At 44.7% G+C, this 18,706-nt stretch overlaps 2 protein-coding genes across 2 annotated transcripts in view; both read right to left on the bottom strand.

Moving 5' to 3' along the window:
* The window catches only part of efnb2a (ephrin-B2a), a 30,981-nt gene extending 28,234 nt beyond the window's left edge, over positions 1-2,747 (bottom strand). The window contains exons 1-2 of the mRNA XM_030343584.1: positions 2,638-2,747; positions 1,785-2,522 (exon numbers count right to left, since the gene is read on the bottom strand). Coding sequence (XP_030199444.1) covers positions 1,785-1,897 — 113 coding nt within the window. The 5' untranslated portion in view covers positions 1,898-2,522; positions 2,638-2,747. The remainder of the gene's footprint in view (positions 1-1,784; positions 2,523-2,637) is intronic.
* Positions 2,748-6,058: 3,311 nt separating this feature from the next.
* On the bottom strand, positions 6,059-14,141 carry LOC115532993 (arginine and glutamate-rich protein 1-B). The gene is made up of 4 exons (XM_030343136.1): positions 13,576-14,141; positions 11,570-11,795; positions 8,785-8,868; positions 6,059-7,732 (listed from the first exon to the last, which is right to left on the bottom strand). The coding sequence occupies exons 1-4, from the start codon at positions 13,914-13,916 to the stop codon at positions 7,568-7,570; spliced, it is 816 nt and encodes a 271-aa protein (XP_030198996.1). The 5' UTR covers positions 13,917-14,141; the 3' UTR covers positions 6,059-7,567.
* Between the last annotated feature and the right edge of the window lie 4,565 nt (positions 14,142-18,706).

The raw sequence follows: 18,706 nt of genomic DNA, 5'->3' as shown, positions 1-18,706 counted from the left end.
CCCTCTATACTAAGTGGTGGTCAAACGTTGCTCCCCAACGAACTGCAACCCACAAACACGATGCAATCCCTCGTTTCAACCCCCTTTTTCCACCATTAAAGAATAAGCGCAATGCGACTTATGATCGCCATCCTAGATATATATATATGTGCCTGCATACGCATACTTAAGCCAGAGTGAACCCATAAACGTGTCACATCGCGGTTTCTTATGCTTCGTTGTACGTTGATGAGGGTTATTAGCCATAAATCGATCAGCTGTTTCGGGTAAACGAAGCGTCAGGGCGCAGACGGTGTGGCTTATCGGGCCATGGGAACTCAACCTGAACACCCCGCAGTCACCGCTTCTGCACCCATACTCTCCATTCTCTCTTTACAGATCACAACACATGGCTTACACTCTATATCTCCGCACGCAATTACGCATGGGTTACATGAATAACAAAGAGCAACTATTGGATGCTGGGTGCGTTGGATAGGACTGCTGCCAGTCCACTACTCAGCAACAATGGACACCTGTTAAACGACCATGGACCACGCTACTGTCTCGTTTCATCACAAGCTGGTGTGTTCAGTGTTCTTAACATCATTGGGATATATGAGTGGAGGAAGGTCGGAAGTTGAGTCTCCCCGTGGCGGGACGGTCGCCAGAGAGCCGTGACCCTCAACACACCGTCGTCTGGCTTTGGTAAAACGCACAATATTTCAAGTCCACACGTATAAGGCTGTTGGTCGAGGCTGCTTATCCAAGAGGAAACGGGCCAAACATATGAACAAATACAATGAACAGCTCCATTTGAAACGGATGCGTCATACAACTATTGTTTGACGTCAGTTTTCTCAAACTCAATCATATATGATCATTTTCCTAACGTATACGGTGTGTTGCCTAAACACGTATCGTGTATTTGTTACACGATACGTGTCCAGTTAAAATCAATAAAGAATGGTCCACATGCAATGAATTTATATCAACAGGCCTCACGCAGGGGTTCGACCCTCGGCTGGAACCTCTAGATATGCACGGTCAGCTATAAAGAGCCACACCTGGTGGGCTGGTCCTTCATAGATAAATGACTCCATATGTTCTAAACCGGCCGAGATAGAAAAACGACCACCAAGAAACACACAAACAAAAAAGCCAAACTCAAATATTTATATATATTTAAAAAAAAAAAAAAAAAAATATATATATATATATATATATATATATATATATATATATATATATATATATATATATATATATATATATATATATATAGATACATATACATACATTTATTTCTTTCCTCTTTTCTTAAGGAGAAATAGATTTTGAATTCAGTGTTGACGTCAGTTAGACGCACATACATTATGGACGAAGTAAGTGAAGCGAGAAACTAAATTCATAATTGATACATTCGCTGTGAAGATAGGAATTCAAATTCGAAGGGGGCAAACATAGTGGCATAAAATAAATAGAGTCATATCGATATCAAATGAAAGGATGAAGCGAAAGTGCGGAGTGACTATATTTCTTTCTTAAATGATAGCTATTTCTTCATCCCAAGCCTGTTCCGCCGTGTTTACGCACGGCCTCCCGGGCCCTATCTGCACTCCGGTTCAACTCTTCGTGACACGGCACGTATTTTATTCCTACAAGCAACACGACTCAGGTCTTCCTATGGGTTGAGAGGGAAAACACAATGGATTTCCCCCCCATAGACGCTCTTTATGGAACGCGCGGCACTCTATGTGAGTCCTGGTCGCTCCGGAATGAGAGCATCACGGCGGTGGACTTACTTGGTGTTCGTGGTGTTCCAGTAGATGGACTCCAAAATGAGCGCCCGGGACAAGTTCACCTTGCACGCGAGAAACAAAACTCCTAGATAATATCTCCACATTGAGTCCCCCATGATTTCTTTGTTTTCCGTGTGGCTCTGCAATCCGTCTCTGAGTGAATTATGTCCAAAACTCAAACGTCAGGCGCTCCAAAAAATCGGAATAAAGGGCCGCCACAATATATTTTATATTCCCGGTCCGGTAGCCACAAGGATGAACGCAACGCGATCAAACCCTGCGCATCTCCACACACTACACCCGAGAGATCCGACTCTCTCTCGCTCTGAACGAGAGCTCCGCGCTCGGCTTGGAGACCCAAACGGCGCGCAGCGAGTATAGTTCAAGAAGAGCTGGAGTTGCGTGGTTGCTCGCCACTTTCAGTGCGCCCACTTCACTAGGTACATTCCTCAGAGAGAAAAAGGGGCGACCCGTGTCGACCCACTGCTTCTGCTGCTGTTGGATGCGGTGTCCACTGTAGGCCAAGTAGCAGAAGAATACAAATCCGCGTGTTAGTCCGGGTCTCTAGTACACCAGCAATTCAGGTACCAATCCAGCAGATGATAGCAGCGATGAGAGGCGATGGGTGGTAGTGGTTGCGGTGGTGGTGGTGGAGCAGAGAGAGAGAATGGCCCGAGATATTCCCCGTTTCAGCTGGTGGTGGTCGTAGTAGTGAGCGACACACTGGGAGCGCTGGATGAACTGTGGATGACAGCGGAAGAAGAAAAATGATGAGGGCAAAAAGATGAAAAAACAATCAAATGAGCAAATGGGAAAATGAAAGAAACCGAACGAGCTGAGATGAAAGTTCTCATACTATAGGTCCCTCTCCGTCGCCAAAACAATCCCGCAGAACCGTCCGGAGTGCCTCTAGATGCGCTAACGTGGTGCGTAATGCGTGTGCGCGCTGCTCCGAGCCTGGCGAGTAGCAAGTAACTGCAAGGAACCGCGACTCGGAATATGTGGCGGAGCTGGCTCCATGGTGGCTCCTCCCCTCGCAGCTCCTGATAGGGCCACTGTTTGGAAGTCAATGGTAACGCGCCTGTCAATCAACCTGGAGACTAGTGTGTGACTAGTACTGCTGAATGCAAAAGGGAAAAAAACGATCGAGTGACCCTTTTCGTTACTTTAATTAAACCAATAAAACCTCAGTTCAAATGCAATACTTATATAGACGTTCTCTGCTCCCTAAGGCATGCACATCACTAGTGATCATATGAACAAAATGTCCTTAAACTTTATTAAACCAAACTCTAAAATACAATCTCAAATATGTGTTGTTTTATTTTTATTGATTGTGCTGAAAGCTTCGGAACGATCCCGACAAGAGAACATGACGGCGTGTGTATTTCAACAATGCTCCCCATGTCCAGTGGCCAGAGCGTGTCCGTCTGACACAGGATCAGGTTTTCCGTGAGGCAACAGCGCACACTAGCGGTCGAAATCACCAGGGATGGAGAGAGGGAGCGGTGGGGATGAAACCGTCCAACACGCTGTCTTAAAACAGTTTAATCGATGACACATTTGTGTTTGAAGCTCTTGATTTAGTTATTAGTGTGTTGAATATTTACCAATAATTTTCTATAGACCTATTGTGATTATTTAGGTAGGGTTTATTTGTAAAGGAATAGGTACGTATGAGTTGATACATTGTTTTATATTTAAGCAGAAACTGACCTTCAGGGCATATTTGGGTTGTCGTTTTGTCGGCCTATGTTATTCATGTAATATATTTATTTGATAAATATATACCAGTAGGCTGCATCTATTTGTGCAGATGGTTTAACCGAAAAGTCTCAACTATTTAATTGAATTCTTGTACAAGATCGATGGACCAAGGATAATTATTCTTAAATAAGCAAACACTTATTTTAAAGTAAACCATAGTCGATGGGACTTCGACTGGACGGGACGGTGCTTCTCACACGCGCTGGACAATAGCAGATTACAGGTGTGAACTAACGTCACCTCCGAGCTGCCCTAATTCAATCACCGCGTTTCAACGCAGGGCCGCTGTGTATTGCGCTTTAGCTCATATCAGCAGAAATAGCACCCGAGAGATAATTAAGCAATCCTGAGACGTGTGTGTGTGTGTGTGTGTGTGTGTGTGTGTGTGTGTGTGTGTGTGTGTGTGTGTGTGTGTGTGTGTGTGTGTGTGTGTGTGTGTGTGTGTGTGTGTGTGTGTGTGTGTGTGTGTGTGTGTCTGCTTTTTTGGAATAAACAGGCATAGCTGCATGGCGTCAAGCCGAAGGAGATTCGGACGGCCAATCGGCTTGATGTTTATTGCATTTGAGTTTTAGATTAATTCAAAGAGGGGGCGCAAACAACACCCACCCCCCGAGAAAACGATTAGCAAAGTACTAAGACTGAGGGGAAATGAAGCGAGAAACTTCCAGTCTGTAGGTAGAAGTAGGTTATCCTGCATGCTTTAGGAAGACAATAGGAATCAGAATCAGAATTACTTTTATTACATTATTGTACAAGTACACAAGAGTAACATTGGTACCCTCAACAGCCTAGCAGCCACAAAACAAGATAAAGTAAATAAAGGTAAGCAAAAATTAAAATAAGTAACATAGATCACAATAATAAATAATAATAATAATAATAATAATAATAATAATAGAATAAAGTAAGAAATTGTCTAATAAGAGAGAAACTAAAACAGTGGTAATAAGTGATAAGTAATGAGGTGTAGGTGTAATAGGAAGATGTGTCCTGGGTCTCGTCCCCTCGTGGGAGCAGAGGAAGTAGGCCTATACGAGTTGGTGAGTTTTAAAAATATCCTCTTTCCCGTGCTAAAAATAAGGGCTGGATCTGGGGTCAGGATTGCTTTAGCGCTTCTTTCCTGACCAGTGCTGACAATGAGGTTTAAACACGTCCATACTCTGCACGGTGGCGGACGCTCTGGGGTTCAGGCCACATGGGTGCGAAAATATTCATTCATAATATGTATTGTGGTTATGTGTTATGGAATAAACATAAAAAGGGGGTGAAGACAATCTTTTTTTTTTTTATGTAAAAAATGTGTGGATTTCAACATTTTGTATTGTAGCACATTAAAAAGTTTTAAAATAGGTCCCCAACAAGAACAACACTGACACTAAAATAAAGAATAACACCACAAAACAACTTTGACCTCAAATAAAAATTAGATCGTCATTACAAAATAACGACATAAGTTTATAAAAAAAAATCTAATATTCAGTTATTACAGCTTTGTAACTTTTCTATATTTAATGATATTTATTACAGGCCTAGTTCATATATTTTTATATTATTCCTAGAAAATGCAACGTGGTAAGCCTACAGCTCGACGTTCTGGATCAGACTGTTATCCAGGATATTTACCAGTAAAGGCCTGCAATTGTGATATAAATAGACAAATGAAATAAAATAGTTGTATGTAGAGTAAAAACTTACTTTTGAAATCCTGTTTTTCTTCTTTTATGTGTTTACACCTGTTGCCAGATCTCTAGCACCTACAACCAGGCCTGGTCCCCGAGGAGGGCAGGGGGGGCCCTGAGCTGTGTTTGTACATTGGTGTGTGTGCGGAACTCGGCCGGTTGTGTGCCTCCGCGGCCCTAACGGCGCAGAGCCGATACCCGGGGAAAACCTCACTTGCAATGCGACCTAATCCCTCATGTCACTGTGAGACGACATCAGCCGTTTGCTCCTGTAAGGCCTAATTTATATTAATTAATGTTGCGTTCCTGAGAGAAGTCGCCGCGTCTCACCAAAGCACGGTCTTTGACTTTTTTCTTCTTTTACAGAATAGTAACATGAGCTCATGTCTCCGGAAGAGAATTAGGGCCACGTGTGATTTTCCTTCGTGACGTTCGGAGTTTAAAGTCAGAATTCTTAGAATGAAGACAGAATTTTGATGTCTAAATCAGAATTCTGAGTCCAAATTCCTGTTGGCCTGTTTTATTTCAAAATATTCATTTATTTTAAGACTTTTAGACCGGAAAAATTCGGTCCAAAAAAAAATTCATCGACATATTGTTAAGTTGACCCACTGACAAAGCATTCTGGCCAAGATGACAATTGGTTTTTTTTAAACAACCAGCTGACATAATACGTTGTTGCCGTTAGAGCCTATGCAGCATCACGCAGTTATTTTAAATGGCTTTGGCTCTGACAATTATCTACATTGTATGATAATGTTCATCCGAATATAAAGATCTGAACAAAAGGTTACAACATGATTGATGAACTGGTAATAAGCTGAGACACAATCAATTTACGCATTCAAGGAATTTATTGGGTGACTTGCTTAGTCCCTTAACAATTGGGTGAAATTTACAAGACAATCTCAAAAAAAAAACTGAAGTCATACCCACCTGAGGCCAGTGCGTCAGAGACACACGCACGCACACTCACACGCGCACTCACACTCACACGCACACGCACACACACTGACCTCGACCATGCACCGTATCTCTTACCTGAACTTGGCCATCCTTTATGAAAAAAAAGTTAACGAAAACAGAGGCTGCTAAATTGACTGACTACACCAACAGCAAGGGACATAATGTGGATTACCAGCGGTACAATTTAACCAAGAGACAACCCCCCCCCCCCCCACCCCTTTCTAAAGTCCAATAAAAACTATACGGACACTGTATAGATTGATTTTCTGAGTATGGAATCCTTTTCATGACACAATCATGAGGGGTGTGTCAGGACAGCACATCACAGCAAATGCTAATTAACATTACATCATACAGGAAACCACAACCCCCCCTGCCACGTTATTGTTTACTTCCTGCCCTTGGGCCAGGCAGCTTGGGAATTGACCTGCTTCACCTTTCCTTTGCGAATAGTTTTTAGATCAAGTGTACTAAAAAAGTCATGAAATAAGAGTGAATTTAGGAGTTACAGAAGAAAGAAGGAAAGCGGGCATGTGTTTGTGGTTTTTTTTGCAAACACACGGTTATGATCGGTTCACAGCCAACTGCCTTTTTGTTTCAATGTGTTATTTTTTGTTCTTTCTAAAAAAATAAATAAATAAACAACGAAAACATGGCGGTCAGAGCAAAGGAAACCACAGGACCGACTCCCAAGCTGCACACCACGGTGTTAAAGACGCCCAACTGAACACAGCTGGGCTGTACATGCAGTCACCCATGGCATAAAGAGGGCATCCTTAAGCTGTCTGGCTTTACAGAGAGAGAGACTGAGGGAGAGCATGAGAGTGAGAGAGAGAGAGAGAGAAGGGCAGAGGGTTTACTCCTTGGAACAAAGTTAAGACCTATGATGGAGGACGAGGGCATCATCGTGTATTAGCATTCTACACCAAAAGTTCAAAGTTCGTTAAAAATTGAAACTAAATCCAAACAAACAAAACCCAAAAGAATAGCAAAAACTAGCCATCAGTGTGAGGGGTCAGGGAGGAGGGATAAGAACCGGAGCGGCTGAGGTCATTTTAGGGTGAACCGATCCATCCTCCTCCATGGGCACCTGGAGGACGCAGGTCTTGGGGGAGCGGAGGGCTTAAGGGGTCGAGACGCAGGATCTCCTGCCTCCCCCCCTGGAGTCCCCGGCCTTCCTTGGGCACTTCCAAAAACGAAGCGTGCATTCAGGATAGGAGGAGGATGCGAGGAGTGGAGTTGCGGAGAGGAGCAGGAGGAGGTGGAAGAGGAGGAGGTGGGTGGATAGAGACAACAAGGAGAGGAGCAGCCGGGGAGGTGGTGCGCGGGGCGAAGCGGTGGAAGAGGAGCAGTTTGTCTCTCTCTCTGGGTCTCTCATTCCGTGGCTTTGAGACTGAAGGAGAGTTTGGGCCTGGACTTGCCCTTCCCTAGGATCATCTTCTGCTCCTCTTTCTGCTGCCGCTGCCGGTCCTGTTCCAGCTTCATACGCTCCTCGTGGATCTTCCTCTGCTCCTCAACGATGCGCAACTGCTCCTCCGCCTGACAAACACACAATAAAGCAAACACACACATAAAGTGTTAGCAGAAGAACACAAGGTCATGTGGGGACAGAACCACCCTGGAGCCCAGTACCCACAAATTAGCTAGAAGTTTCCCCGAGACCCCTCCAGATACAGTGGTAATGCATTCGTCTCGGTGCTCTCGCCCGCTCTTTTTCCCTCTCTCCGTTCTCTAATGGCTACTTGCTCACTGTGGAATCAGCCCGGCCAAATCAAGTTGGAATTAAATAAACACTGCGTTGTGAATTAGTCATGAGTGGGACGTAAGCCCTAAAACAGACGCATGAACACAGTAAATAAATATAGGAATAAATGTAAATAAGAAACTTGATTGTCCAGTCCACCACACAACTGATAGAAATGCAAGCCAGTGCCATGAGGACGGGCCCCTCTGATGTGGTCGAGGAACCCAGGGCTTTTTGCAATGCAAACACTGGAGGTTTGGAGAAACAAACTCCGAATGAAATACGTCACCTCTTAAAGTGCTCCTAATCTGGATGTTAGGAAGTAAAAAATGTGCCACTAAAACCACAGATGGCATTCAAGAAGGAGAGCTGTCAACTGTTGGGGACGCCTAAATGATGTGTACAAATAGCTCTGTCAATACAGCAGAATATTCCATCTTTAGTACGCAATGCAGAGCTGAGGTTAACAGACTTGGCCCGTTTAACAAGACTGGCAAAGTCACTTAACAGGATGACACTGGTTTGCTAGATTTAATGTAAAAAAAAATGTCATCATGATTAATTATCATATTTGGGTATTAGTTTATGCATTAGTTATAATTAATATCAACATAAGTTTATTACCAACAGGAATGAGGCACTTGGAAATAAATGGAACACCTACTAATAATACACTACTGTGCTTTAAAAAACAGCTGTGTAATGAACCCAAAAATACGAGGAGGTATTTAGCAATACAGTTCCTTGTGTTCCCATGAATAAGACAGAAATATGAATGAGGTAAATCATGCATGTATGGTATGGCTTCCGAGGGAGCCGGTGGTTGTGAATTAGAGTGCGTGCTTACCAGCTTGGCTTGGGCGTCCGCGATCTTGCGGTTATTCTCCTCCAGTATTTTCTCCAGCTCCTCCCGCTTGGATTTTTCTTCTTCCTATATGGGTGACACGGTGCAGAGTTAGCTCACGAACAGGCTACTGCCACTACGGCCAGCCCACACAGGCCCGCCGTCCAAGCCTCTCAGACACACACACACACACACACACACACGGTCCTCACCAAGCAGGCACAGTCCTCACAAAACAGGCTCACGCACACAGAGTCTCCCACTCACAACTATTTCATTGCACCACAAAAAGGCTTGCTTAGTATCACGCACATGACCACACATGGGCATTCTCTGCAGTCAACCAGAATAGTTTTTGCTGTTTTACCCACAATGGGGTCTGCGTAAAGTTATTAAATGAGGGAAGGGGGTTGAGGGGGGTGAAACTAAGCCCACTATGATTTAAATTTTTTCCCTCCCTATTGGCTGTAAAAACCCTCCCGCTAAAAGAATTTAAGACCGGCTCTGCACCAGTATGATATTAACGATGATTGTATAAAATATGACCAAATAAAATTCAAAACCTACAGGGGATAACCCAATTGTCACACTCACGAGTAGAAAGATAAAAACAATCTAGACTAAGAAAATATTCAACTTCTTTATTTACATCATGAAAGAAAATCAAAGAGGGAGAGAGAGCAAAAAAAATAAAAAAATAAAAAAGGATAAATTGGAGGGAATAGTTTTGGCTCACCAATGAACGTATACCTACGCATTTTCCTTGCCTGTGTACCTACACAACTGGTGAAAGCATTCGCCATTAAACGGTTGAATATTTACTGTCTGGTCCAGACTGTGTGGCCCCTGCAGAGACAGAGAAGCGCGTCCCGGGGGCAGGCAGGTAGGTGGGTGGGTGGGTAGGAAGGAAGGTGGCTGGGTAGGTGAGAGGGGTACTCTGCCATACGCCACATTGCACACTGGGAAATAGTCTTATTTATCTTGTACTGATCTCTGAACTGCTTAAGATTGGGCCAGCTTGCATTCTTTCTTTACACATTCCTCTGCTTAACAGGTGCTCAGATCCCTCTCGGGCCAGAGCCGTGGAGAACAGGACACAGTGCTTCTCTCTGTGTGCTGATCAGTATGTGTGTGTGTGTGTGTGTGTGTGTGTGTGCATGTGCGTGTGTGTGTGCAAGTACTGTGCAGTTTGTGTCGCGGGGGCGTAGCCAGGAGAACTGCAGGCCTGCTCGGGTCAAACGCTTGTTACGAAGGTGGTGCTTGTGTTAACAAGACAGCAGTGTTTCCAAAAATTAAATAAATAAAACATCAACGGAGGTAACATGGATGCAGAAATAAGCCGTACTCCTAAAGGAAGCAAGTTGTCAGGACAAAACAGCACATTCTCATGAGAAAAAGAAAAAGTTACTTTTTTTGAAAAAACATTAAAAAAAGGGCGCAACAAAATGTATGTAATCAGGGTTAACAGACAATAAGGGTTAGACCAGAGATTGTTGACCTTTTTCAAACAGGAAACAGGAAATGTGGTGGTCCATCACCGTTTTGTATCCCACAATGGATGCCATCTAATGGGAGCGTCTCAAAACAAGTGTTATTAGATAGGAGGGGGTGGGGATGAAGGCGGGGGGAATCGTAGCGAAGATGTAGAAACAAAGAAGCCATCAATTAACCTAAAGGGATTCCCCAAAGGACATTCTCTACACATTGCACTGATGGGAGGAAACGCCAAACTAATGCCTGAGCAGAATCTGCCTGGCCTGTTCAAGTATCTACTCTTGGAAGGTGAAGGGATGGTTCCTCGCTCTCAATACACCTCTGCCTTCCCTGTGGGGAATTAGGTGTTCTGGTGGACAGAATCGGAATGCTGCGGGCTAGGCACATTTATGAATGAGGCATGCACAGCCCTAGTGAGCGCTGTTTAGAGTTCTTAGTGATGGAGACTGGAGCCCTCAGACCACATCTCCCAACACATTAGTGGTGAGCCACAGGGTGCTCCCCGAGCACCTCTGGGTCGCTACTCTCCACCTTCTCTCCTTATTAGCGATGCTTTGCTACTGTAGTGTACTCAACACCCTACCCAGGGGGCCAACCCAGTGCTGGGGGGAGGACCATACCAACAGCGCTGTGAGATTGGACTTGACAACATAAAAACACTATCTGAAAAGGTTAGTATTAGGTTACAGAATGCAAGCGAGCAAGGTGAAGCTAAATTTAAAAAAAGTATTAAATAAGAATATTGGAGCTAAATCTGCCACTGTTGGGCATGGCGACATTGGCTAGAAAAACAATACTAGAGTGTTGTTTCAGTGAAGACATTAATGCTTACATATATAAGAAACTGGTTACAACTGAAACGCTGTAAGAGGGGGAATACAAAGAATGTCGGGTCCAGCAAACTCAGCCATGGCAGAAGCATCACCAATGGCCAAGAAGATAGTAATGGACCTCGCAAAAAAACTCGTAACAATGTAAGCCATCTAACCAAAGGCCACACAGGCGGCAATCCAATCCCAAACTGTCCCATTTGAGATTCTCCGATCTACTATGACCAACTTATAGAGCTCTCTTACTCAGCCTCCCTCTGGTCACACTTGTGCCATGGCTGGGCTCCTAGTCTGAGGGGATCAGTGAGGACATGGGGGGGGGGGGGGGGGGGGGGGGGTTCGCGTACTAGGGCCTGTGGGGGAAGGGGGGGTCACGGGTGGTGAGTAGGTAGGTGCTCAGGCGGCGGGGGGGGGGGGTTTAGAGGGAATGGGACGGGGTTGCGTTCCAAACGACCGAGCGTTACCTCTCGGGCCTTCTGGGCAGACAGCTCGGCTTGCCGCTGGCGCTCCAGCTCCTCCAGCAGCTGCCGCTCCATGATGCGCTTGGCCTCCTCCACGCGCCGCAGCACCTCATGCTCGATCTCGTCCTTGCGCTTCTCCAGCTCCTCCTCCACGCGCTTGCCCACCAGCTCCTCCACGCGGCGCGCCGTCTCCTCCTCGATCAGCTTTTCCTCGATTTCCTGCTGCCGGCTGGGCGGGAGGAGGAGGCGCAGGGGAGAAGACAACAGAGGGTTGGGTTTTGTTAAGATAGGCGTCGCAGTGTTCACATTACATATTGCATGCAGGCAACTAAACACTCCATTCCGCAGGGAGTTGAACGCAACCTTACCCAGAAACGATATTGTTAGGGAAAAGAGTGCACAGCAAACACTGCCCTCCATTATTAATGAGGTTAGACCGAGTGATGGAGTCGGTTAGGATGCAATAGGTCACAGGAAGTTTACACCATGAGGGACAACTGTCAGAGAGAGTGGAGCCCTGACACACAAATCTTTATTAGGAAAAGGGAACAGGTTTAACGGCAGCTTCTGCCTACCGGCCCACTCTTATGAGAGTCAACAGCCAACCGTCAAGGGACACAGGAATGGTTGCACCAGGTGTCACCTGGTGGTACGCTCATCCATCCAGAAAGCTGTTTTATCTGACTATTGGTTTTCTAATGCCCCCCAGAACAGGAAGCAATGCTCGGACGACTGTCAGGATGCTTTTGGATTAAGGAAAACCCTTCTGGGCGAACTAGTAACACATAACACCGCCTACTACACCCTTCCCTATCACTTGGGTTTGGTTTCGCTTTGAGTCTAGAGAAGAAAAAAAAAAAAAAAGGGCATCCTCCTTCCAGAAAGCGTCCATGCCTGGGCATTTACATATGTATGGAAGGTTAAGTGGCCCTGTGGCTATCAAGCGGAGGCGGACAAGGAGACGAATCCAAGGCACCAGGTGTGGAACAGCGCAGAGGATCTCAGGTGACTGAGATGTGTGCCTCTGGCCACCATCAACTTCCACAATAGGCGTCCCGCATGTCAGATTCGTATCACCTGTCAGCGGACAAAGGGTGCTGGATGTGGACAGGGTGGTGGTGGATGTCTATGAGGGGGGGGGGGGGGGGTTGGGGGGGTCTGGAGTTTTGTGGGCACCCAGGCGAAACATGTTTTTGAGACGTTCAGTGGCTGCAGTCTTGCAATTTGTTAGAAAAGCCCGCTGAGGCAGCAACTTTCACTATGCTGATGGCCAAACGATTCCTCTCTGTAAACTAATGTCAAAAGTGCTGGGGTCTTGTGGTTTTATAACCTATATGGATCTGGCCTACTGCCATACAGCTAGTTTACAGAAAGGAACAAAATGTAGCAGGCAACACGCATACATATTTTATAGATAGAAATATATAAACAGATGTGTATTGTTTTAAATCATTGCGTTCATTGCGTCCATATCAGTATGCAGGGGAAAAAAATAAGTAGACATGGGTGGATAGATGATAGTGCATCCAGCATCATTGAACTTAAGAAAAAGGCAATGTCCTATGCTGGTGCTGTGTTCACACCACCCTATACAAATACAAAATCTACATTTTTGCCAGTAACCCAAATCTTCGCTTGTCAAGTAGTGGACGTAAAGTCAGCTATTCGAAATCGGGGAAACACGTACACTGCGCTGCTGCTGGTGGTCTGCGACCGACTTACCGGTGAGCTCTGCAACCAGTGCTGACAGATTGAACCAATCTGGCAACACTGTTTGCAACGTCTACGCCATGAAACGCCAGGCCCCTGGTCATCCATAGCATGCTAATGCTAAGCTAACGTACAAGCATAATAGCCCCCCACTATGATAGCTTAGCGAGCTAGCTTAGTCTCAAAGCAGATGGGGGTGAATGCATCAGTGCTAAAGAATAGCTTAGCCGGCTCATGTAGCATGCATACGTGAACAGAATAGCGGCCTATGGAGGAATAAAAGAGGGTTAGAGACGTACATCTTTCGCTGTCGCTCCATCTCCACCTTCTTCTCCTCATCCTCCTTCCTCTGCTTCTCGTCCAGTGCGTTCCTCTTGCTCAGTGTCCGGCCGAAGATGTCGATGCGCTCCGGGGGCGAGGCGGGTACCCTCTCCCGGCGCTGAGCGGCCGCCGCGGTGTTGGACCGCGAGCGGGACCGCGACGCCTCGCGGGTTCGTCGGTTCCTCTTGGACTCGCGGGACTTGGAGCGCTTCTTGGCCCGTTCCTTGTCCCGCGAGCGGGAGCGGCTCCGCTTCTTGCTGTGCTTGCTGCTCTTGGAGTGCTTGGAGCGCGAGGAGCTGCGGCTCCGCGAGCGGCCCATGTCGACCCCCTCTACACACACTTAGTGTGTCTTCTGGCGAATATATATTTGTATAAGAACGCCTTAATCCAACTACGACTGTTATATGGCGTTATGGATGATAACCGACCGAATGTAGCTTCTGAAATAACAGGTTAAAGGAGAAAAATGAATTCGAAAGGGGTTGTTATTTTGCTCTGTTAACTTGCCGGATAGAAAGATGGCGGCCAGGGCAGGCGACGGCCTCTAGTTTCCCAGGATGCAGTTCGGTTTTCGGAATTGTTCGGCTATCTTCGTTGCCAATCAACGAGTCTGTCAATATGCAGAGAAAACAATCAATCAACATGTAGAACTGTTATAGATTTGAACTATTGCATGTTCAAAAGATGACAACGTTTATTTGTAGGACCCATGGTATAATGTATGTGTGTATGTTTTGTGTGTGAGTGTGCGTTTTTCTCGGGACATGTTATGTATGTTAAATTAGGTTGTGATGAAGTGAACCAGTGGTGTCACTCACTACGCTGTTTTATTCCGGGCTAAAGCACCGGATATTATTTAATTAGCCCCGAATATATTATTTTGGTTAAAAAATCTATATTTATTGGTATATTTACTGGTAACTATGGAATGCATTAATTCAATTCAGTCTAGAAGTGATGAACTGATTTAGTCACTAATGGTAGTTAGTTATTTATAAAGAAGCATGGGGATTCCAGGGGCATCTCAAAATAAAGTAGCCTTGTCCTTCTAGATAGTCCTTCTGCCAAGAGAATAAACAGTTTAAAAACATAATTACACTGTTTACCACCTCAAGTGAATTAACCTATCTTATCCCCAGTCAGATCCATACATATAAACTTAGCACAAAAAGTAAGGACATTTGTGTTTGGTTGATTATTTCTCTGTGGTAACAATGCTTTTTGGCAATAAATCTTATACCGTTGGAAAGCCTGTATAGTTCCCTTTCAAATGGTGCCCCATTTGTAAGGAACATGCACTTGTGGGATGAGCAGCAGAGCTGAGTATACCGGTTGCGCCCATGAAAATGTTGCCAAATCTTCTCTGCCAATGCCAAACAGCTTATTCTGCCATTGACTCATTTGGTGTTTGGTGGATTGGATGATTGAAGTTTGAAGAAACAAGAAGTATTGGCAATTAAACAATTCATTAATTTCACAAACAGGAGCCTCAGTAGTGTGTAGCAGAAGAACCATACACAGCCACAACAGCCTGGCACCTCCTCCTCATGCTGGTCACCAGCCTGGTCACACACTGCTGTGGGATGGCATCCCATTCTTCAACCAGAATTTGTCGCAAGTCAGCCAACGTGGTTGTGTTGGTCACTCTGGCACAAACAGCATGCCCAAGCTGATCCCACAAGTTTTCAATGGGGTTGAGGTCAGGACTGCTAGCAGGCCATTCCATCCTCTCCACTCCCACATTCTGGTGGTAGTCTCTGATAAACCCCGCCCTGTGGGGGCGAGCGTTGTCATCTTGGAGGATAGAGTTCGGTCCCAGACTGTGGAGATATGGGATTGCCACTGGTTGCAGAATCTCATCTCTATGTCTCTCTGCATTGAGATTGCCTGCCTCCAATGATGACAAGCCTCATTTTTCCAGTGAGGGAGATGCCACCCCACACCATCACACTGCCTCCACCAAAAGATGTTATTCTATCGGTGCAGCAATCAGCATAGCGTTCTCCGCGTCTTCTCCACACTTTGACCCTACGATCCAACTGCCATAGGCAGAATCTGGACTCACTGCTTAACATCACTTTCCTCCACATGTTAAGGTTTCAGTGCACGTGTTGCCGAAACCAGCACAAACGGGCCTGACGGTGAAGGGCAGTCATGGCAGGACTCCTGGCAGCCCTATGAGACCGGAGATTGGCTGCGTGTAGTCTGTTCCGGACTGTCTGGGCAGAGAGCCTTCGGCCATATCGTCCTGCAAACCTTGACTGCAAATCTGTAGAAGATGGAGTGCTGACAGGGTGATGAAACAGTCTTCTTGTGGTGTCGTCTTATGGGACGCCCACTTCGCGGCCTGTCTTTGACATCCCCTTTTATATGGAACTTGGCCTTAAGTTTGGAGAGGGTACTAGGGCTCACTCCAAATAATAACGCAACTTGGTTTTGCGGAACACCAGCTTGAAGTTGCCCAAACAGGTGCCAATCAGGCACCTGATTGGCAGCACCTGGTGGTACCAGAAGCTCAAAACAAGTGTCAATAGCAACAGCAAAATAACCTTTCAAATTTTTCATGGCCACAACCCACATACTCAGCGCTGCTGCTCATCCCACAAATGCATGTTCCTTACAAATTGGGCACCATTTGAAAGGGAACTAAACAGGCTTTCCAACAGTATAAGATTTATCGCCAAAAAGCATTGTTACCACAGAGAAATAATCGACCAAACACAATTGTCCTTACTTTTTGTGCTAAGTTTATATATTGATGATGATCGATAGCGCTAACCCTGATCTTATATGTAAAGTTTGTCTCACTTGTATTCTTTTTACTAAGAAATAACTTACATTGAACTTAAGATGTTTGGGGATAAACGGCACAGCCGCCAGGTAGCTATTTTAAGCTTTAATAAACTGTGCATATTGTTTGTTAGGTGAAGCATTATGAAAAAATGTGCATGCACAATAAAGAATTAAAAGCTGGAGCTAAGCCCCTGATATTTCAGAAACCTAGAAACACCCCTGAAGTGAACTAATCTCAGTTCTGACCAGGTTCACAGCCTCTAAATATAAACAACAAAATGGTGTGATTAAGATTACATCATTTCTATTTTTTCTCTCATGTCATTGACCTATATTTATCCCCATATGGGTCCATTTAAAATACATTGTTTTAATTTGTTCAGCCTGTGGGATAGTCATAGTATCTGTGTGTGTGTGTGTGTGTGTGTGTGTGTGTGTGTGTGTGTGTGTGTGTGTGTGTGTGTGTGTGTGTGTGTGTGTGTGTGTGTGTGTGTGTGTGCGTGTATTTATATAGCTTGACGACTATGTATAAGGCTCTGATGCAGGGAGGAGAAGAAAAAGAGAATATATGAGTTGACAAAATCCTCCATAAAAATAATTACCCTCCTTCTTTGGCAAAGCAAGGCCATTGTGATAACTGTCCCTGAGGAACTGCAAAAGCTGGCATTGCTATATTTAAAAAGGCATAACTCACGGTGCCCACAGTCAGTATCTGAAAGGTCACACCACTCAAACTGAAAAGGGGTGAGCTGTTCGACTACAGAGGGGACTTTTTTCAGCAACTGTATTGTTTTGTGTTCGCCTCTAGTTCTGAATATCACTGAGCCTAATTTTAGTGGGGAAAGAGGGCTTTCATCCCATCCTACGCTTGAATTGAGGATCAAGGAAACTTTTTGCGGTGGTAAAATTGACAATGCTCGCCAACCAAATCACTTTCATTCCAGCACACCTGAAGGGTGTTTTAGCTTCAGCGCATCATTAATAATTCTGTCTTGTGCTTAGACTTCACACAACATTACAATAACACAGAGATCCACCCAAAGCACTTTAAAAAATGAATACAAATATGATGCATATATCTTTCTTTTCAGATTTCATATTTATCTATTTGTCTATTTTGTTTGTGAATTGGCAATACACAATAAGTCAATTTGAAGCAATGTCTTATCAAGCCGGTTTTGGTAATTTCTTCTTTGACCTGAAGTAATTGGAATATAAACTAAATCTGTTTTTTAAAGAATACACATATACATGTAATAGATCTATGTAAACATTGATAAAAGGGATTTAAGAGACACTAGGCAGGGTTTCGCGAAGGTCGAGGTGGTCGCCTTTGTTCCTATATAGGTTGGTGGGGGTGAGCAACAGAGGCTGGATCGAGGAGGCCCCACCATGAAGAGGGAAGGAGGGGAGGGGATATGGAGGATTTCAAAGAGCCGGTTTCGCGTTTCTCTAATCCTCTGTTTGAAAGGCCATGCCACACAGGTGATCTCAGGAGACAGGGTTTGGATATGTCGGCAATAATTGTGTGTCGGTCACTAACTCGTGGTATAGGTTTCACAGACAGGATTGTCCCCTCCCTTGAAAAGTCAAGATATTCAAAACTGTCAAGCAAAATGGTCATTGTTTGGTTAACCGCAGTTGATTGATGACTAGTTGAGGACTATGGTCTACTCTTTTATTGCAAACTTTGTTGTTGTATATTTGTGTACCTCGTTTTTTTCATACCCACCCTATAATTCCTCGAATTAATCATTGTTTACATTCCACATTCAGCGTACACTGCATATTTTGTCGTTTGTATTGATGCTTTTTTTTGATAATGCAATTCCCTCAGGGATCAATAAAGTACCTGCCTGTCACCTACCACTTGGTCTTGACTTGATAAATTACCCCTGCTGATCAGGTTGCCTATCCTAAGGCTCATATCATAAACACAAAAATCATGAATCAATCCACTTGTACACTCCTAATCTTTCATGTAGGAAAACGACACCTTGCTGTAGTTATGCTCTTCACATATGTTGTGGAGCAGGAATGCTGCAGGAATGCTGTCAGGGCAGTGTGAACCTTACTCTTTCTGCTTGTGGTATATTGGTATGATCAATTTATATAGAAATTCAAGGTGTTTTGTGAATTGCACTCAGAATCAGAAAAATGGCAGGGAAAATTGAATGCTAAATTAAAAATGTCCCAAGCACACCGAAATTTGAATTTGCTATCGAAATAAAGTTTGCTTGATAGATTCTCATTGATTGAGTTGTGTCAGCCCCTTATTTCATGTAGACTATTTTCAACCACAATACTTTTGCACAT

This window comes from Gadus morhua, chromosome 20 (assembly GCF_902167405.1).
Source record: "Gadus morhua chromosome 20, gadMor3.0, whole genome shotgun sequence".
Taxonomy (NCBI): Eukaryota; Metazoa; Chordata; class Actinopteri; order Gadiformes; family Gadidae; genus Gadus; species Gadus morhua.
This window is presented reverse-complemented; position numbering and strand designations above follow the sequence as displayed.